This window comes from Notolepis coatsorum (genome assembly GCF_963971535.1).
Source record: "Notolepis coatsorum genome assembly, chromosome: 17".
Lineage (NCBI taxonomy): Eukaryota > Metazoa > Chordata > Actinopteri > Aulopiformes > Paralepididae > Notolepis > Notolepis coatsorum.
In genome coordinates, this window is record NC_140181.1 from 72,145,997 (window position 1) to 72,168,327 (window position 22,331).

Here is a 22,331-nt window from a genome sequence, read left to right on the forward strand (position 1 = left end):
ATATAATCACAATAATTTTTTTTTTAAGTCACCGCCCCAGGGAATGACTCCCGCGAGCAACACTCACAGCTGTTGGTGTCGTTGGCCACGGCGACGATGCCCATGGGCTGCTGGGGGATGTCGGCGCGCAGGAGCTTCATGTCCCCCCCGGTGTATTTGTCCGCCCGGAGGACGGCCCTCCTCACCCAGTCGGTCCAGAAGATGTAGTCTCCGTACACGGCGAGGCCGAACGGATGCACAGGCTCATTCTTCAGCAGCACCTGGGAGAGAAGAAGAGTTAAAAAAAAAAAGAAGGTCAGAGGTTTCCGTCAACCCCAGTAAAATAAATGTCACCGGATAATACAAAATGTAAAGTCCGTAATCCCTAGCGACGAGAGAAAGAAACAAAACAGAAGGGCATGACTCACGTAGCGGCTGCTGCCGTCGTATTCGCAGCGTTCGATTTTGTCCAGGGTGGCGTCGGAGAAGTAGAGCTTCTCGGCGCGGTGGTCTACGGCCAGACCGTTGGGAGTTTTGATGTCGCTGCCAATGATCACCAGCACGTTGGCTCCGTTCAGAGACGCCCTCATGATACTGGGAGCCTGCTCGTTCCAGTTGGTCCAGAACATGAGACTGCGGAGGGGAAACAAAGGAATCGCAGTGTGAAAAATAATCAATTCCCAAAACAATTTGTAATAAAATAACAGCCACCGCTCGACTGATCCAAGGAAATCAATCACATATGATGGACTATCTGCTGCCCAAAAACACCCTACTGGAGCTGGGCTTGGGGCGGAGCGCACACACCACATCAGGCCGGGGATATTAATGACTCACTCCTGACACTCGTCCAGCACGAAGGCTCTGGGGTGGTCGTCTCCGGACATGGTGACCACGGTGTTGCGGTTGTAGGCCACGGAGCGGCTCTGGTCCACGGTGTGGCGGGTGATGGTGGAGGTGGTGTAGCTGGTCCAATACAGGGTGTCCCAGCCACGGTGGTATGCCAGGCCCTCCACCGAGCCTACATCTGTGGGACAGAGGTTGGGAGAAGTCGGTCGTCAGTAAAAGTGTATTGGATCCGGCTGAATAGCAGGCGAGTGCAGATAAAAAGCTTGGTACGAACAAATAGATTTTAATCCACAGTAATATTTTTTTGATAGAGATACAGCTGGTAGTGCAACCTCCAGGGGTGAATTCAGCTTAAATAAGTAATAATCCTCAAATATTCACAAGTTGGATGCATGGTTAACTCTGTGAGATTATTTTTAATACTCTGCTCAGTCTTCCCAAATCAGTTCCTGAATGGTGAAGCACTGCGAAGGAGTCGAGGTCAAACAGGGAAGAGAAAGAGAAATAAGACAGTGAGCGGAAGAGAGGAAGAGTGAAAGAGAGGGATAAAGAATTGGGGATGTGTTGGTACGATACTGAGAGTAGGGTGTTGCTTGCTGTTGCTTGCCGTTCTTGGAGAGCGTTTAAAGAGTCCGTATCATCCTGTCATTTCATGGCTGGCTGCCTACACACACAAATATACAGCTCCCCGTTGATCCTGTTGTTCATGGCAACTTGGTGTTCTGGGAAGGAACCCACGGCTGGAGCCGCTTCAGTCACGTTTGGGGAACCAGGCCGAGGTTAGGAAGTCAACAGTGATCAGGACAGGCCACCCAAATTAACTATTCAAATGTGTTATTTCCACAGCCAAGCAAAGTTCAATCAGTTATTTGTGAACAAGAGCTAGTCTCTCTCTCTCTCGCTCTCTCTCTCTCTCTCTCTCTCTCGCTCTCTCTCTCTCCCGAAGCCAGAGAAGTAATACTTCAGACTTGTGATGTCATCAGGTTGTCATCATTTGAGTGTTTCTTCCCGGGAACTGGTCCAATGAACGAGAGACTGGTTTTGTGGACCCACATAATGTTTGTTTGAAGTTTTATAGTCAAATTAGCTTTATTCTATAGATGGTTTCACTGGAATTATGTTGCCAGGGAACAGTTTGGACTCAAATCAAATGTATTTCCCGTCAACTATTGCATTAGCGAACACTGCAACAAGAAATACATTCTGGTATTTTTTAGAATGTTATTGTTATTATCCACACCCGTCTGTACTTACCTGCACATAATAATAATAAACTTTATTTGTATAGCACCTTTCATACAGAAATTGCAGCTCAAAGTGCTTTACAACAGAAAAAGACAGACATAAAATGAGCACATAAAGTGCAGACATAAAATCACAGTTTTTCACATTAGAATCTAATATTCCAATAGTCCTTTACTATATCTATATCTGTACATATCCTACTCTTACTAGTTACGCTGCTGGCCAGTACGACTACTACCATACTGTCCTTACACCTGTATCACTGTACATATACTACAAATATGTATACATCTGATTAGCACCATTACTCAGTAGTACTAATTTGTATATTTTGTACCCAGTTGAATCACCTGTACATTGTATATTGCTGTTACATGTGCACTCCTTTTTGTTGTACTGTACTTGTGCTGTATGATGACAAAAATACATTTGAATCTAATCTAATTGTCCATTTGAAACAGTCTACAGTAGTGTTCTCAGTGATCTGTACAGAAACTGTACTCATCTTCACCATCTCTCCCAATTGATCGTCTATGGAGTACCTCCAGATGTTACGTATACCGGATGACAAGTTTGAGTTTTAAGATTCTAGCTTCTAGTCGAACGTGTTCACTTGTATTTTCTGACCGTCTTAGACCATATTTATAATGTGCATGAATTCTTCAAATGTGCAGTGTTCCCCTTTAAGTAAGCAAGGTCAGGATGAAGCATTTTCCATTCTCCTGTGTCTTCGACCTCCCATACTACTACTAATCAACCGTATGTCCACGACCCCCCTCCCCCGGCTTCCCCTGTCCGGTGGCTCTAAACGCCCTTTTTATGTGACGTAGCTCCACAAATGACACACGGCATTACAGAGAGGTGACCGAGCACCGACCCTTATAGGTTCCTCCAAGGTTTTCCATCCATCTGGTCTTCGTCACACCAGGGACCATGTTTATGACTGCTATTCCTCAGTCATAAAAGGCCCGGACACTCCATGTGACTGCTTGTGGTCAAAAGTCAATAATGGCTTTTTTTCATGGGTGTTTGAGGTGGGCGAGGGAGGTTGCCATCAACCTTAATGTGGCGCAAGGCCATTTTACTGCTGGATACATACTGCAAGGGGGAGTAAAAAGAACCGCCAAGTCACACTCGTGTCATAATTCAGAGCTATACAACGGCGCTATTTCACGAGAAAGGCCATCGAGAGCTCGGCTCTTGCCGTCAACATTCATCGGCCGTAAATAACAGTAATGATGAAAAGGATGTGAGGATGACTGCATGACAGGGTAAATGAGGAACCTGTAAAGGAAAGTGACACAGTAAAAAAGGGGTTACGGTGGATTGTATTGAGTCGTCAGGAACACCTTAAGTCTCCCCTCCCCTCTGCCTGGATCCCATTTGCCCATGTTGCTTACTGTGCAAACACTGGTGGGAGCACGTGGAGAAGACCATTATCACTCCGCAACAGTGCCTGCCTGATGGTCGAGAGAGAGACACACGGCAAGGCAGGCCACCTGAACGCAGAGAGCCATTCGCTTTACATCTCTCCCAGGGTGCTATCTTTTCTATCCCATTCTTTCCTCTCATTGTGCAGGCTGCTCCCTCTCCTCTACTCGTGGAATCCGGGCTTTGCGCGCCTCTGAAGAGCCTCTGAGTGGACGACACGCCTGCCACCACTGTGACCACTTAGCATCAAGTAGCATCGAGTGTTTTTAATGTGGACCGGCTGGTCGGGAGCGTCGGGATGGATTTGTCCACCGTTGCCCGGCGTCCATGAAATCAATAACAACCATATGGTCAGCGCTGCACGGTTGGTTCTACAGTTCTGCCCCAAACTGCTCTCCCATGGAATATAACGAGTGCAGATTGGACGATTCGCTCGTCATCACGTTTCCATGTTTTCGAGTGAATCTGGATAACTGCATATCATTTTGACGGGACTACAAATTCCTTCCAGGTCGTCATCTTGTGTATTTTCTTTGCTGAAGACTTCTCACAACTGAACATACAAACCCATGTATTGGTAATATATGATACATAAATAATTCTGTGTCTACAGTCCATAGCCATCAATCAAAGGAAGGTTCTCACTGCTCAGCTAGCTGCTGTCGCTATGCGAGAGTCAGCTGACTGATTGGAATGTCAGCCTGCGTGTGAGTGACAGTGTCAAAGAAGAGCTGTTGGCAGGAGATGCATCATCCAGAGACTGGGAATATGTGAAGCCTCCCAATTAATTAGGCAATTGGACCAATTACTAAAGGACCTGGTTGTGTCTGTATGGAGAACTCGGAGGGGCAACAGGTAAACAGCAGCAGCATCCCGTCCTACAGGACGGACGATGTGGTGATGAGGGTCCTGGTGCCCATTCTGGACGCCGTCATTCTGGTGACCGGCATGCTGGGCCACTGCCTAGTCATCACCATCCTGGCTGGCAGGAGGCGGAGAGAGGGGCAGCCTCAGCACGGCACGGACACCCTGCTCCTGGCCCTGAGCGCTGCGGACCTGCTGCTACTGCTCTGCCTGCCCTTCCACACCTCCGCCATCGTCCTGGGCTCCTGGCCCTTTGGCGGCTTCCTGTGCAAGGCCATCAGCTTCCTGGGAGTGGCCTGCTCCGCCGCCTCGGTCTTCACCCTGGCCGCGTTGGCCGTGAGTCGCTACATCACGGTGGTGCACCCCGCCTGGGCCTACCGCTCCCGCATGCACCGTCGCGTCAAGCTGACGGTCGTGCTGCTGTGGGTCCCTGCTCTGGCCCTGGCGGCGCCCCAGTTCGTGTTCCGCATCGTTAGCGTGTCCAGCGGCCTCTACTGCTTCGCCTTCCTGTCCGACTTCAGCCAGCTGGTCTACAGCACCGCCCTCTTCCTGTTCGCCTTCGCTCTGCCGCTGGGCATCATCATGCTGATGTACGCCAAGATCTACCGCTTCCTGCGCCACACGCGGCTGCTGGGCCACGCGCCCCAGCTGGAGCGCTACCAACGCCAGGTGACCCACACCTCAGCTCTCCTAGTCTTGGGCTTCACCCTCTCCTGGCTGCCCTCCTACGCCCTCATGTTCTCCTTCGTTGGGGGCACCATAGCGGCTACACCCGGCTACCGCTATGTCGCCATCCTAGCCAGGTCTCTGGCGTCTTCCTCTGCTGTAGTGAACCCCGTCCTCTATGTCTTCATGTCCCAGAAGTTCAGGCAGGAGCTGCTGGAGCTCGGGAGGGGGCGCTGGAGAGGCTGCAGGAGCTGTCCGACAGGCTGTCCCGACTTGGTGGACAGGGACAGAGTACAACCCTTTGAACTGAACACAACGTCAGACAGGGGGCAGCCACAGATAGAGGGGGCTGCTGCTACCAGAGGCGATACACTCCCATACCCTTGAACACATTTTCCCCAAAGGAATAAATGGCACTGTGAGGTGCAGAACTGGCAACCGAGAATTCAAGTGAAAAGGAAAAATTAGGCATCATCTTTTCAGAAGATGTGTTTTTAAAGTCTAATCTCAACGTAGAAATCAATAAATAAAACTATTCTAATGTGCGGTCCTTGTTCCTCCTCCTTTGCCGTCGCAGATTTACTGTACTACTATGATGCTCGTTAAGAACAGTTCTGGTCCAAAGGCTTTGAATGCAACGTATGTCTGGATGGGTTCAAGAAACTGCTGTTGAGGGCGGCTGGGTAGCGCAGTGGACTAAGCACTTGCCTACCACCGCAGAGACTCTGGGATCGAATCCAGCTGTCAGCGGTACCTCCGGCTTGGTCAGTCATCCCTACTAACACAATTGGCAGTGTTAGCGGGTGGGAAGCCGGTGGGGTATGTGTCCTGGTCGTTGTAAACAGCGACTCCTACTGGTCGGTCGGGGCGCCTGTTCAGCAGGGAAGGGATCTGGGGGAGGTAGTGTGATCCTCCCACGCGTTACACTCCCCCGGTGAGAGTCCTCGCTGTCAGGTGAAAAGAAGCGGCTGGCTGACTCCATATGTATCGGAGGAGACATGTGATAGTCCTCACCCTACCTAGGCCGACAGTGGGGGGGAAATGTGCGCAACGACCAGGAAGGGAATTGGCATAACGACTAAATTGGGATGGGAGAAAAATACGGGGGAAAAGTGAGGACAAAAAAGAAAACTGCTGTTGAATCATTAACCCTTTCGGACAAAAATGTACTAGGGGAACACGACTGAAATGCACAGGGAACTAACTAACTAACTAACTAACTAACTAACTAACTATCTATCTATCTATCTATCTATCTATCTATCTATCTATCTATCTATCTATCTATCTTTCTAACAGCTGGGCAGACAGATGACATGACCACACATGGGAAGGAACACACTGGGGAGGGACGTCTGCTGGATCGGGGTGGAAACACAGGGGGAGAGAGGAACACTAAGGGAGAGACGGAGACAGAGAAACAGGGGCTTGAGCTGTGTGTTCATTACAGTGGATCACTCAGGGGGCCTTTGTGTTGTCAACATGCACGATGATGGCTGTTTACAGTGCAGAGGGGCTGAGGGACAACACTCAATTATTAATGGAGGAGAGAGAGGAGATGGTGCTGCTTGTTACTGCAGCTGAGTGATAGCGGCAAGGATATGAGAGAGAAACACTCAAAGACAGTCTAGCCTACCGTAGAGCAGGACACAACACTTGCCAGAGGAGTGTGTACTCCACAATTATGAATAAAGGAAGACTGTAATTTCATCAATAGTGATTTCCTTTCACCAGACATGCATGCCTTCCTAATGTTTAAACTTTAAAGCCCATCTGTCCTATCATCTCTCTCCCTCTCTCCCTCCCTCTCATGTCGCACACACGCACACTTATGGCCAAAGGAAAGGACACTTTAAATTAGAATAACAGGAACAGTGTATTGCACTACCAAAGCTAACTAGCATGTCCCACATGCTCTGTAAATAACTATGTACAGATACCGAGATGTCACTCCATGTTACCTGCTACCTGTTACTGCACAATGTTGTTTCCTTCTTTGATTCTATTATATGTACCACTGTATTGCACATCGTTGCGGGCAAGACCACCCGCATTTCATTGTATACCTGTATGCCGTGACAATTAAAACTCTTGACTTGACTTGACTTGACTTAGGATGCAACCCATGGTTCTGAAAAGAGGACTGTAACGGTTTCTCTTTTGTAAATGCAGCCTGGAATTCTTGGATACAAACAGATACATATTTTTAACCATACAACAGTTGTGTCACCCTTCTGCACTGTAAGCAGCAAAACAAACTAGTATCGGCTGAATCTGTCTTGGTCAGTTAGACTTGTAAGCAGGCTTTCAGACTGGAACGAGAATGATATAGCTTTTTCCGTCCTATCATCACCATATTCTGAGCTGTCTGCCAAATATTGGCAAAATAAGTAGACTATAACTATTTATCTTTCATGCAGCCTGGAATTTATGGAGATTAATAAACCTTTGTTGAAAATTATCCAATAGTTCTCCTGGGTAAATTATTATAATAATCTTTTACATCTTTCAATTCTTAAATAAGGCTGCCATGGTAGGCATCTGAAAAATGTCTACTAAAATGTTGCTGACCCCTGGTCTAGGTGGTGTGTATAATATACACACCATATTATGACATATAACACTCACTCATTCACAGAGCTGCATAACGATCTGCCCTGAGTAACTCTAAACTGAAATAAAATGTTACTATGCATCATTCTCAACATTCACTTTGTCGGGTGGTAGGATGAGCTGGAGGTCGAGAGAACAACTAGTAACCTGAAAGGCCATGGGTTTAATCACTGGCACTGACGGCATACTCTCTGTATCTTCGTTACACCACTGCCACAGTCAAGCCGAACCACCAGAGCCACTGTGAGGAGACTGTGCTGCACCTCAAGACAGAACACATTCAGCCACTGTGAGAGGAGACTGTGCTGCACCTCAAGACAGAACACATGCAGCCACTGTGAGGAGACTGTGCTGCACCTCAAGACAGAACACATGCAGCCACTGTGAGGAGACTGTGCTGCACCTCAAGACAGAACACATTCAGCCACTGTGAGAGGAGACTGTGCTGCACCTCAAGACAGAACACATTCAGCCACTGTGAGAGGAGGCTGTGCTGCACCTCAAGACAGAACACATTCAGCCACTGTGAGAGGAGGCTGTGCTGCACCTCAAGACAGAACACATTCAGCCACTGTGAGGAGACTGTGCTGCACCTCAAGACAGAACACATTCAGCCACTGTGAGAGGAGACTGTGCTGCACCTCTGATGGAGCACATTCAGACAAATGCATTCTCAAACAAAGCATCTCATGACTGGAATAAACTGCCAGAAAACATAAAACAGTGCACCACATGCAGATCCTTTTCCAATCACTTGAAATTATCTGATCAGTATCAACTATACAGTCACTAATTTCACACAGACTGACTTAATTTTATCTTTGTTCTTTTTCCTTCTATGAAGGGTATATTGATTTTGTGCTGGTAAGATACTGATTTGTATGACCTAATGATAGTAGTAGCCTACCGCACTTGAAAAACATGTCAATACATTTTGAAATGTTCAATTGCAAATATAATCAATTGTATAATAATCGTTGCAGCCCTAATATTGACATTGTGACTAAAACTTCCTTTCATTCTATGAACCAATGTATGTCTACATAGTATATTGACATTGTTACTATAACTTTTATTCTATGAATCAATGTCTGCTTGATGTCTAACGCCTGTTCTTTTATACTTGTCCAGGGACTACGGATGACTATAGCCTTCTTGGCTAACTCTTGGCATATTTTCTTTTTTACGCGCATTGTCCCTGTCAAACAAACACATAAACTAAACACATAGACAGAACGACCTACGACGAGTGACGGACACGGTACTCACTGTCCACTACGATCTTGCGGTCCGTGCCGTCGTCGTTGATCTGCTGGATGTTCCCGAAGTGGATGTCGCTGAAGAAGACGCGGTTGGTGCCCTTCCCCCCCCCGCCGTGGTAGTCGAAGCTGAGGGCGATGACGTTCTTCATGTGGTCGGGGTCCTCGAAGGGCTTGATGGGCGCGTTCAGGTTGGTCTCGTCCGACAGGTGGATGCTCTTCAGGATGGTGCGCTCCGAGTACAGCAGGTAGCCGTCGTAGTCGCGGCAGCTGCTGTTGTCCTCCGCCAGCATGCCGTGAGCGCAGGCGCAGGTGCGGTCCGTGTTGCCGCGGAAAAGGCACAGCTGCTCGCAGCCGCCGTTGTTGTCCTTGCAGACGTTGGTGCCTGAGGGGGAGGATGTGACACGTTTTAAAAACACAACAACACTCCTGAGTCTAGACTGTATTCTGTGGCTTCCTGTGGTGTTTGTTAAAGGCCCCATGAAATCAAAATAGATCTTTGTTATTTCCTGGAAAACTGAAAAAGAAATGTTGATGAGTCATCCAGCACACAGGGGCGTATACAAATGTTGCTTCCAATTAAATGCTTTCTAGAATGACATTTACAGCACATTGTGAGTGAGCTCTGCCTTGCTAGCTAACGTTACTAATGTTGCATAATGTTGCTAACCTATGTTGCATTAGCTTGCTAGCTAATGGGTCGACCGTAATGCACATTCAGCACTATTGGCTACTATAAATGCCAATCAATATCCACGACAAGTCCCTCCCTAGCTTCCTGTTTTTACAGGAAACACATACATATATGGAATCAAATAGCATTTTGTTAGCCGTTTCATGGGGACTTTAAGTTTGGTGATTTTTTTTTTAAATATTTTCCTGCGCGCGCGTGTGTGTGTGTGTGCGTGTGCGTGTGCGTGTGTGTGTCTACCTTGCTGCCTGGCTCTGTTGAAGACCTTGATGTCTTTCAGCTGTACACCGATGCCAGTCCTGAGCTGCACAGAGTCTGTAGCGTTGTCTTTGCTCCCTCTCTTGATGGAGCCATTGGCATGAGTCCTGGGCAAAATAAAACACCACACCTCCATTATAGATCTTACAAGTTGGAAGAAGATGGATAGTTAATATAGGGTTAATATAGAGAGATAGATAGACAGATGGATAGATAGATAGAAGGATGTAGTGAGTGAGTGAGTGAGTGAGTGAGTGAGTGAGTGAGTGAGTGAGTGAGTGAGTGAGTGAGTGAGTGATAGTGGTTTACTGGACAGATGCAGGGCTAAATGAAAGCCAGCTGGCCCACTCTATCTGACCTGTCACTCCAGTAGATGTATCCCTCGAACACGGACACAGCGAACATGTCCATGTTGTTGTTGGCCAGCACCAGCTCTCGGTTCTCCCCCGTCTCCAGGTTGATCCGCTCTATCTTGTCAGTCCTGGCGTCGCACCAGTACAACAGACCCTCCTGTTGACGCATGACAAAATACAGGAGGGGAAATACTGAAGACGACGTAGGAAACAATACTGTAAAACATTGTAATGACAAGATTGTTGAATATGGAAATATTTTATTATAATAATATTACGCTCATGGACACAACTGGTATTTAGCAGCAGATAATGAGCTATTTATATTGTATATTTCAGGAAGAAATCTTAAACTAGGCATTGTAAAGAATTATCTCATGATACTAATTAGTGTGTGTGTGAAGTCTAAAATGTCTGTGCATGTTGTGGTCCAGACCTCGTAGTCGATGGAGATGCCGTTGGGCCAGCTGATGCTGACGTTGACCATGACCAATCTCTGGGTGCCGTCCAGACGAGAGCGCTCGATACGGGGGTACTGGCCCCACTCGGTCCAGAACAGGTACCTACACACAAGAACACATTCAAATATAAGGAAAAGGAACAATTAGCATGTATTGTTGAAGCTACAACATCACACTGTGGCTAACTTATAACTGCACTGATACAGAATGAAAAGAAGTATGAGAGTATCACACCTCCCTCCGTTGTGATGTACTACTACATTTAAAAGGAACACGCCGACATCATGGGAAATGCACTTACCGTCTTCTCCAGAGTCAGACAAGAAGATAGATAGCAATTTCCTGCTTTCAGTAGAAAGCAATCTGGCTGCAAGCCAGCTTAGCTTAGCACAAATTAAAGGAAGCGGATAGGGACCACTAGCCTAGCTTAAAAACTCTGGGAGAGGTGTTTTTGTCCAACAGCTAGGCTAAACGGTCCGTATCCGCTTCCATAAATGTGTGCTAAGCTAGGCTAGCTTGCAGCCGGATAGCTTTCTACTGAATGAGAGGAAATTGCTATCTATATTCTTCAACAAGAATACAAGACAGTAAGGACAAGACAGTGAGCGCATTTCCCATAATGTTGGCACGCTCCAGAGAGAGACAATAAGATAGATACCAGTTTCCTCTCTGTGCATTCAGTAGAAAGCTATCTGGCTGCACGTTAGCCTAGCTTAGCACAATGAATGGAAGCGGACATGGCCGGTTAGCCTAGGCATTGTCCAACTAACACCTCTCCCGAAGGCTAACCAGCCATGTCCGCTTCCATTCATTGTGCTAAACTAGGCTAGCTTACAGCCGGATAGCTTTCTACTGAACGCACAGAGAGGAAACTGGTATCCATCTTCTTTCCCAAAATGTTGGTGTGTTCCTTTAAGGCTGCATCTCTCCTCGTTAGTAGCGCTGGAGCATGGATTTCTCTGTACCGACACAGAACCCAGAATCCCACCATCGGACGGGGGACCTAAGACTCTCACCCTTTCACAGGGTGGACAGTGATGGCGCGGGGCTTGTCCAGACCCTGGGATATGACCACGTAGCGGAAGGAGCCATTCAGTCTGGCCACCTCGATCACATCGAAGCCCTGGTCAGTCCAGTAGATGTTCCCTGGAGGAGAAGGGTGTACATTTATGAATGATGTAATGTCTGGTTTGCACATAACGAAAGATGCTGTACAGGATCTTCACGTCGGCACATGTAAAATCAATTAGGGCCGGAGGACAGATTCGTATCGATATGAATCACAATATCTGATTACTTGTAAGATATGAAAGATACGTGTTAATCCAATTGCCGTTCATAGTGTTGGACTGCGTGCTAACGGCAAGTCCAGTATCAAACTGAAATTTTTTATTACCAATCTCAAAAACATCTCATAATTTTGTGAGAAATCTTTAGTTCTTTTAGCTTTTTCTTATTGATTTAGACAACAAAATTGTGTATCAATATTCACATCACCACAAAGGAAAAAAACATGATGCAATGACAGCGATAGATGATAAGCGTCCTTGGTCCATACCTGCTATCCAGTCCACAGTGATGCCCTCCACTCTGCCGATGCCATTAGTGACCACGTCCTCTCTCCAGGTCTGGTCTCTCTTAGCCCTGCTGATGGTGCTCAGACCCATGTCCACCCAGTAGATGGTGTCATTATCTGAAAGGGCACAGACATCTTCAGTGTGAAAACCTCACTAGAATAGCAGCAGCTACTACTCCGCTAGGTACTCAAAACAAAGACGGTCCCATTACTAAAGTTCCACTCACCGGCGTGGAAGTCAATGCCGACAGCCAGCGAGGTGCCAGACACGGGCACCAGGGCATCGGACTTGTCTGCTGGGTCCAGAGGGATTCCTCGGATGCCCTCGTGGACAGAGTAAAGCAAGAAGGAACCCATACCTGCACAGAGACATAATATGTTTGTGTTTTAATGTAACATTATGAATAGGGATGCTCGATATTGGCTTTTTTACCAATACCGATATACCCCAACTCTTAATTTCCGATACCGATATCAACCGATACCGATATATGCAGGGTTCCCCCCCCCCCAAAAAACGGAATAATTTCAGGTAATTAACATTACATATCTCTTGTTGTGGAATTAACACAACATTATGCATACTTTTGACAATAAATAAAATGAGAATTTGTTCTTACTTGCTTGCCTGGGTAAATAAAGGTTATAGAAATGTAAAAAAAAATAAAATAAACCGATACTGATATTTTGCGATATCCCATTTTAATGCCAATATCGGCCGATAATATCGGACATCCCTAATTATGACATATGTTAACATAATGCTATTTGGTGGACGTTTTCAAAGCACCTTACCATGAGTACACAATAGTGGGAATTGAACCCCTAACCCTGGCAGTGTTAGCGCCATGCTCTACCGATTGCATTACAATATTATTATTGTATTATAATAATAATAATAATAATAATAATAATAATAATAACAATAACAATAACAATAACAATAATAATAATAATAATAATAATAATAATATAATATTATTATTATAGTATTAGCTCCATGTGTAACTCTAATAGCAGTGTCTTACCCTCACAGGACTGCTGCCCGGTCTTCAGGCTGTACCCAGCGGTACACATGCAGGCCCTGGTAGTAGGGGAGGTGGGCAGACACAGCTGGGAACAATCTCCGTTGTTGTTGCTGCACAGGTTGATACCCGCTATAGGTACGAAACAGGAGACACCATCAGTCAGACAAGCAAAGACAATGTAACTTTGCACCTTTCTGCACGTCCTGGTTGTACAGTATTTACAGAGAAGTTGCGGGCCTACCTTTCTGCACGTCCTCGTCGTATATCCTCATGTGCATCATGGGGGATGTGTTGTTGCGTAGCACCTTCCAGTTGCCTCCATCCTTCTTGTCACAGGTTCCTATCTGGTCCGTTCCCTGGTCTGCCCACCACAGCTTGTCTCCTACAATCAGGGAAACACAGTTTCTATCCTTGTCCGATGACCACTAGGGTTGGGTACCAAATTTGGTACTTTTAATGGTACCGACCGAATTACATCGGTACTAGGGGTGTAACAATGCATCGCAATGCATCGATCCTAAGGTGACGATTCAACTGCATACATTTTTTTAAATGAATCTATTAGAATTATTATTTTTTAAATATAGGTAGATTTTTTATTGACCTATAGTCCATTCATGCTGAGTGAATCAGTTCCCCCAGCCACATTTGTGTATTCAACATTTTTGGGGGAATGAACTGATCGAATATTTATTGAATCGCATTGAATCGTGGTCAAATGAAAAGATTTCATGATGCATTGAATCGTTGCCTGAAGAATCGTAATCGAATCGAAGTAGGGTCAAATATTTACACCCCTAATAGGTACTACAGAGTATTGGTAGATTCACGCAAAAAAATAAATATTTTGAAATTGAGAAATTTTGACTTATTTTTTACAACTGCAATAAAGATGTTTGTTATTACAGAGAGATAAATACAGAAAAAAGGTACTGTTGGGTACAGATACCAGATTCCAGGAACTGGAATGACCACTATTAACTGTTGAAAAGGAGCAATCTCAGGCAACCTGGAGAAATAACACTAATATAATGACACAAAACCCTCTCAACATCTCTCTGGGAAAAAAGAGGGAAGTCTTACCCATGATGGCCAGTGCTGTGGCCTTGGTCAGTTTGCCCTTGGCTCCTTCTAGGACCTCTAGTTCAGATCCATCCAGCTTACAGCGACTGATGGTGCCGTTGCCTGAACTGATCCAGTACAACTGCTCATTGTCATAGTCAATGGAGAGGCCTTGAAGGGGAGAGAAGATACACATTAACACCATGAGCAGCACATTGGTGTAGTCGTTAACACTGTTGCCTCACAGCGAGAAGGCCCTGGGTGCGATTCCCACTTGGGGACCAGGTACCCAGGTATCTTCCGGGCCTTTCTGTGTGGAGTTTGCATGTTCTCCCCGTGATCGCAAGGGTTTCCCCTCTATAAAAAGATGTAAACCCAATGGAAAAACATGCAGAACAGATCGCTAACGCTGTCATCATTATTGGAATGGAACTGTGGAACCCGTTCTAGTGACTGGCTGATCCTTAAGGTCCCTCTGCACAAAAAGGGCAGCAAATTAGACCCAGGCAACTACCGCCCTGTTTCTATTCTCACCTCCATCTCGAAAGTCATGGAAAAAATTGTCTACGAACAGGTCGAAAAGTACCTAGCGGAAAAAAATCTAATCTACGAATTCCAATCTGGCTTCAGAACATCCCACTCCACTGACCCATGCCTTCTCTATTTGAATGACCACATCAAACAAGAGGTGGACGCAGGCAAATACTGCGGCATGGTCATGCTGGACCTACAAAAGGCCTTCGACACTGTCAATCACTCCATTCTGATTGACAAGCTAAAAGCAATTGGTTTTGATAGTCTATCAGTGAGCTGGATGCAATCCTACCTTGAGGGGAGGGAACAGATGGTGGAGGTAAACGGTACCCTATCCCCCCCCCTCACAGTGAGCTGTGGTGTTCCACAAGGAAGCATACTAGGACCGCTACTGTTCCTAATTTATGCAAATGACATGTCGTCAGCTTGTGACTGCAACTTGTTCCTGTTTGCGGACGACTCAGCCCTGCTGGTCTCTGACAAGAACAAGTTACAGGTTGAAAAAACCCTCAGCTCGGAACTAGGCAAAATCTGCATATGGCTCGCTGATAACAAACTATCATTACACATGGGCAAAACAGAGTCCATTCTCTTCGGTTCAAATAACAAACTCAGCAAGACCGACGGCTTCTCAGTTACAGTGGGTGACAATATTGTCACAAGGAAAGATGAAATTACCTACCTGGGTTCCATCCTAGAGGCTAATCTCTCCTGTGACAAAATGGCATCCAATGTAATAAAAAAAGTCAACCAACTAACTCGATTCTTGTACCGGATCTCCTCTCTGGTAAACAAGAATACCCTGAAGACTCTGGCAGGAGCACTCATTCAAGGGTACTACGACTATGCTTGCACCTCATGGTACCAAAGCACCTCAAAGGCGCTAAAAACAAAATTACAAACATCTCAAAACAAACTGGTCAGACTACTGCTTGACCTTACTCCTAGAACCCACCTCACCCCTGCCCACTTTGACAACCTAGGATGGCTTAGAGTAGACGACAGAGTACAGCAACTTGCAATGGGCCTGGTCTACAAGATACACTACACGACCAAGGTACCCATGTACATGTCAAAATACTTCCCAAAGGTCAGTGAATACCACGATCACAACACCAGAGGGAGCGCCACAAATCATGTTAAACCCAGATTCGGCTCAAATAAGGGACTAAACACGTTTCGCAATTAAGCCACATCAATGTGGAACGCCCTACCCAAAGCTGTAAAGGAATGTGGATCACTACCCACTTTCAAAACCACTCTCAAGGGACACCTACGGGAGACTGCAATTCAAAACTGGCCCCTGTAAATGTCCTAACCCAACCCCCTCCAATGTACAGTAATTTACCTAGTATGGTTGTCAATAGTCCAATGTACAATTTTGCTTGTTTGTACAGTGTCCCCCCCCCCCCCCCCTCAATGTACAGTTTTGCTTGTTTATACAGTGTTTCTCCCCCCCCCAACCACCTCCAATGTAAATTACCCAGTATGGTTGTCAATATCCCAATGTACCCAACCCCCCCCACACAACACAACCCAACCTCCTCCAATGTACAGTTTCTACGTCAAATGTATACTCCCTTTTCTTGACTCCTTCTGTATCACAAACAGTACTGTATTTGCAAATCTGGTATGTCATAAATGTATAGATGTAGCAGTACTGACTATCTGTATGTCATGTATGTCATATATGTCCTGATGAATTGAAAATGGGGGACCCTGATGTAAACAAGACGAAAGTCTTTCTCTGGTCTGCATCCCCTTAACAATTGTGTGTATTGAGCTGTACTGTATTGTACCCATTCTGCAATCTGTTAATAAAGTTTTCAATCAATCAATCAATCCCCTGAGTTTGCTTTGAATATGGTAAATCTTGAATAGCTAAATCATTTAGCTATGATGCCCCTTTTGCTATCATTCTAGCCATCAATAAGATGGAGAGCAATAAGGCCCCAGGTCCAGATGGATTCCCTGTTGATTCTTTTTTAGGAAATTCAAAGATAAATTGGCCCCATTACTACACTCTGTATACATCGAATCACTACAATCTGGCTCTCTCCCCCCTACTTTACGTCAGGCCTCCATAAATATATTACTTAAAAAAGATAAAGATCCAGACATCTGCAGCTCGTATAGACCTATACAGTATCTCTGATAAACGTGGATGCCAAAGTACTAGCAAAAGCTTTGGCTCTTCGTTTAGAAAATGTCCTTCCAACCATCATCTCAGATGAACAAATTGGATTTATAAAAGGACGACAGTTGTTCTATAATATTCAAACTCTCCTAAATGTTATATACTCCAGCTCCTCCACCCTAATCTCTGCTGATGCCGAGAAAGCATTTGACATGGTAGAGTTTAACTACTTGTTCGAGGTGTTGGACAGATTTGGACTAGGCAACGTTTTTATTTAATGGATCCACCTTCTTTATACTTCACCACAAGCCAGTATTCGCACCAATACCACACAATCCAATTTCTTCTCTTTGTCACATGGTAATCGCCAAGGCTGTCCGTTGTCACCACTCTTGTTCGCAATCACAATCGAACCATTATCAATATACCTGAGGTCTTCCCCGACTTATAACGGAATAACTAGGTCAAAAATGGAATTTAAATTGTCCCTTTACGCGGACAATCTATTACTGTATGTCTCTGACCCAAGCACATCGATTCCTCTTATTCTAGCTTCCCTTAAACGATTCGGCACATTTTCAGGCTACAAAGAAGAATGTTACCCTGTCAATCAATCAGCACTACAACTGACAACCAAATTTTCAATGGTACTATTCACATATTCATAAAATCTCCTACTGGTATGCATCAGCAAATCCAATTTGGTGTGAGTTTGAATCAAAATCATGTACTCCAAGATTCAAGATTCAATAGTTTTATTTCAAACCACAGTGTTAGTTTGGCTACATTTTCCGTTATCCGGCAAAACAACATTTGAAAAAAATAAACAGCCAGAAACTGTACACCGTTTGAAAAGGAGATGGAAGAAGCAAGGCTTATCCGTTTCCATCCCCCATCAAATAACTAATGGCAAGATTAGGTACATATACTTCAGCAAGTACAATACGACACGATTTACAATACGCAACATATATTCATCTTCACTGACAGCTCTACTTACCACCACTATTCCAACCAACCACTCTAGATTTACACAGAACCCAGTGGTTCACTCCACTCTCAAAATCTGGTACCAATTCATAAGTCACTTTAAATTTAACCCTCCGTCCACCTCAAGTCTGTTAGTGAAGAACCACCTATTCAAACAAGTCAATCTCTGATCCAGGTTTTTCAGTCTGGCATGACAAATGTCTAAAATCCTTTAAAAATCTATGTAAAAATCATATCTTCTGTAGTTTTACTGATCTGTCGACTAGGTTTGGTCTCCCCGCCTCCCATCTCTTCCGGTATTTCCAAGTCAGACACTGTGTTCAATCACTCAATTTCCCCGACTGCCTCCGACACAGACATGGGAGAGGTTCATCCAGTATGACCCATTCCAAAAATCACAAATATCTAGGATATATGATGGTCTTCCATCTATGGATGACACCCCCAACAATAGAATCAAGGAGGCCTGGGAGGCCGAACTTGGGCTGACATTCGATGAAAGCTGGTGGGATGCTGCCTTAGATACTGTTCACTCAAGCTCAACCTGTGCACGATTCACTCTTATTCAATTCAAAGTACTATTTAGAATAAATATATCCTACCGTGACGGATAGGTGTGACAAATGTAATACCTCACCCTGTAATTTAACCCACGTGTTTTACACATGTCCGCTCTTGACTAACCTCTGGGAAAGTTACTTTGACACAATGTCCAAAATATTCACACTCTGTAAATATTTCTCCACATACTGCCATCTTTGGTATTCCAGAAGACTATGCACGGTTCACTTCCAGACAATTAGGGGTTTTGGCTTTTACCTCCTTGATAGTAAGATGCCATCTCCTTCTCCAATGGAAGTCTACTAAACCACCCTCTAGCACCCAATGGCTGAGAGAAGTGATGTCCTTTTTAAAATGAGAAAGAATCAGATATTCCACCAGAGGTAATCTAAGTACATTGCAAAAAAATGGGACACACTCCTGACATGCTTTAACTCCATCTAATCCCTACTCACTGAATGATCAAGCCCCCCCCCCCCCATCTCTCTCTCCCTCTCTTTATCTTTCTCTGCTTCCTTTTCCAGATCTCTCATTGGTCTCTGCTTTTGTACTCTTTGATTATGAAGGCGAAATCATGTACCATGTTCTTCTTTCTCTCTATATTTTAGTTTATCTAATTTACTTCTTTTTTTTTTATCCGCTTTTTCTCCTAATTTTTCTATTTTTTTATCCCATCCCAATTTCGTATTGCCAAATCTCCCCTCCCCTGTCTTGAACGTTGCTAGACTATGCCCCCCACTGGTCGGTTGTAGTGAGGATAAAAGCCTTGCATCACGTGTCCCCTCCGGTACATGAGGAGGCAGCCTGTCGCATCTTTTCACCAGACAGTGCGGACTCTCAGTGGCGAGGAGTAACGTGTGGGAGGCTCACGCTGCCCCCGATACTTCCTGTCTCTGCTGTGCAGGCGTCACCCAACCGACCTGTAGGAGTCGCTGTCCACAACGTCCAATCCCCACCCATCGACTTTCCACCCGCCAAATGAGCCAGTACGACGGCCGGCCCAAGTCGAAGGCAATGCTGAGACTGGGATTCGATACCGGAGTCTCTTGCATTGGTGACGAGCGCAATCTTTGCTACGCCACCCAGCCGCACTCTAATTTACTTTTAATATCCTGATGTCTGTCTTATATGTATATGTTAAGAAAAGTTAAAACTTTTAAAGAAGTCGGCGGGACAAAATATCCCAAGTTGATGCTAGAAAATGTAATTCCATAATATACCCGAATAAGATAGAGATGTACATACAGATGTGAACTGACTGTTACAGTGCCTAACTTCTAATACAAATATATATATAAAAAAAATTAAAATAAAACACTTACCTACGGGTCCCTTCTGATTGGTGAAAAGCATGGTGCGGTTACTACCATCCATGTTGGCCACGCTGATGTTGTCTCCGTCTGTCCAGTACAGCTTTCTAGAGAGAGAGAGAGAGAGATAAGGTCAAGTATGATCAAATATGGTCCGTAGAACAACGGATACAATCTCGTGGCCGTGTTCCACATCAGCATTCCTCCCTTCTTATCTGGCCTCATACGCGGCCATTAGCGTTTGATAGTAAATGACGGGTGTAAACAAAGTGGTATAAACATGCAGCTTTGCCCAGACATGTCTTTAGATCTGTGAGGAGGGGGACCGAGTGAGAACACAAGTGAGGGAACATCTGGAATTGAATAGCTGCTGCTTATCTGCTGCAAGGCCAAGGCTCACGAGAGCCAGGGGTAAATTCATAATGGCTGAATAGAAAGCACTCTTCATTGATATAAAAGTAGTCGGGTTGACAAATTGACAAATTCTGCTGGCGAGAAGAAGCATAAAAAAAGAAACATAAAAAAAAGTTTTGGTTGAAATACGGTAAGAGATAAACATTTTATTATCGCCAGGGGGGAAATCTCAATGTTGTCAACAGAAATTACTCAGCAAGAGTTGGAAAAAGGAGAACATAAATATGTTATAAAAAATCATAATAAAAAAGAGATAACAGATGCAGAAACTGAAGTTGTGGCGCAGGATTCATATTTACATAATGGCATACAGCACCTACGTTGGGAGTCAGTTGATATTCTAAGATATAAAACGACGAGAATTAAATGACGTGAGGAATTAGCACACCCCTGTCGGCCGTTGAGGTGGGACCCAGACTACAGAAGCCCATCAGGAACACGTGGTAATACTCACCCCAGTAGTGGGTGTAACACCAGACAGTGAGGCTTGTCCAGGCCCTGGATGACGGCGTTCTTGAAGGAGCCGTCCAGTCTGGCCACGTTGATCTGTTTTTTATTGGCATCATAGCTGGTCCAGAACAGGTTCCTGGAAACCCAGTCTACTGCTAAGCCATGGGCGTTGGGAAGGTCTGGGAATAAAACAGAACGATGAATGAATGAGAAAAGTTAGCGTTACCCGAGCATAACATGTCCCGTACACTTATCATGCTATTTAAAAAAAAAAGTCTCATGGTATTTCCACCATTCTTTGGTAGTGGGTCTTGGAGCTCTGCGAGCCATTGCTTGTGTTGTAATTTAATGTAATTTATTAATGTAATAATTAATAAATCTCTCCATTTATTTAACTCAACAACACAGGCAACAGTCCGAGTCTTCCGCCAACAACATATGGCAAAACTAGTCTGAGCTAGTGGTATATTATTATTACTTATTAACTTTTACGTTTAGCATTGTATTTTATTCTTATGACTTTTCTTCTTATCATGTCTATTTTTTATTTTATTTATTTGTATTTAGCAGAATCTAGGCATGCATGGCCACCTAGTACATTTCACTGCATGTCTTGTGTGTGAGAAATAAAACTATTGAATCTTGAATCTCGACACTCCTTCGGGGACGAGTTATACACGTGAGTCTATTGACGGGACTTATTTTATTTGGAACGTATGAGGAAAAGTAGCCTATTTTTCAAGAAAAAATATTTTATAAATCTACACGCCTTGATGGTGTCATTCTTTACATAGCCTATCAATAGTTTTTAAGCTCGATAAACACAAGATAATTTTTGACCGGAATCCCTCCCGAGACACTGAAATCTTCCAGGACGGAAAGCCTGGTCACTTCAGCCCGGCACAGAGGAGATAACGTGCTTCCAACAGATATCCACAGAAGCCTCCCTTCCTTACCGGCAGACACCACGGTCTCCACTCCCGTGCCGTTGATGAAGGCCCTCTTGATGGTCTGCGTGCGCACGTCCGACCAGTAGATGCGGTGCTCCACGGCGTCATAGTCCACCACCGTCACGTTGTCTATGTCCGGCACGGTGAAGGAGATGATGTAGTTGTAGTAGGGGTTGTCGATGTCCACGCCTCGGATCTCGATCTGACGAGCGTACAGCAGGAACTTACGAGACTCTGGAGGAGCGGGAGGAAAAACACGAGACGTTTCTTATTTAGAGTACCTAGTACAAAGTAGTATTCAGTGTACATAGTGGTACTCATTGTATATACCGGTAGTATATAGTAGTACCCAGTGTGTATAGTATATAGTAGTACTCAGTGTATATAGTACATAGTAGTACTCGGTGTCTATATAATTTACATAGTAGTATTCTTTTCTGTGTATAGTATATATAGTAATAATAATAATAATAATAATAATAATAATAATAATAATAATAATAATAAACTTTATTTGTATAGCACTTTTCATACAGAAGTTGCAGTTCAAAGTGCTTCACAACAGTAAAAAATACAGGCATAAGAGAGCATAAAAAAGATAGAGAGGTAGCAAGGTAAGGTAAATCACTGTGTTTCACATTAGGATCTTT

At 44.8% G+C, this 22,331-nt stretch overlaps 2 protein-coding genes across 2 annotated transcripts in view; one reads left to right on the top strand and one right to left on the bottom strand.

The window, feature by feature from the left end:
• lrp1ab (low density lipoprotein receptor-related protein 1Ab) overlaps window positions 1-22,331 on the bottom strand; it is a gene marked incomplete at its 5' end in the record, with an annotated part of 197,602 nt that overhangs the window by 56,370 nt on the left and 118,901 nt on the right. The window contains 16 exons of the mRNA XM_084333493.1: window positions 68-260; window positions 408-612; window positions 817-1,006; window positions 8,917-9,291; window positions 9,838-9,962; window positions 10,214-10,365; window positions 10,645-10,771; window positions 11,686-11,815; window positions 12,228-12,362; window positions 12,473-12,604; window positions 13,274-13,402; window positions 13,515-13,655; window positions 14,357-14,506; window positions 19,880-19,974; window positions 20,736-20,910; window positions 21,688-21,915. Coding sequence (XP_084189619.1) covers window positions 68-260; window positions 408-612; window positions 817-1,006; window positions 8,917-9,291; window positions 9,838-9,962; window positions 10,214-10,365; window positions 10,645-10,771; window positions 11,686-11,815; window positions 12,228-12,362; window positions 12,473-12,604; window positions 13,274-13,402; window positions 13,515-13,655; window positions 14,357-14,506; window positions 19,880-19,974; window positions 20,736-20,910; window positions 21,688-21,915 — 2,682 coding nt within the window. The remainder of the gene's footprint in view (window positions 1-67; window positions 261-407; window positions 613-816; window positions 1,007-8,916; window positions 9,292-9,837; window positions 9,963-10,213; window positions 10,366-10,644; window positions 10,772-11,685; window positions 11,816-12,227; window positions 12,363-12,472; window positions 12,605-13,273; window positions 13,403-13,514; window positions 13,656-14,356; window positions 14,507-19,879; window positions 19,975-20,735; window positions 20,911-21,687; window positions 21,916-22,331) is intronic.
• Window positions 4,336-5,421, top strand: LOC311243421 (galanin receptor type 1; the record flags this gene model as incomplete). Its single annotated transcript, XM_084332652.1, has 1 exon — window positions 4,336-5,421. One exon carries the CDS (start codon window positions 4,336-4,338, stop codon window positions 5,419-5,421), a length of 1,086 nt encoding a protein of 361 aa, XP_084188778.1.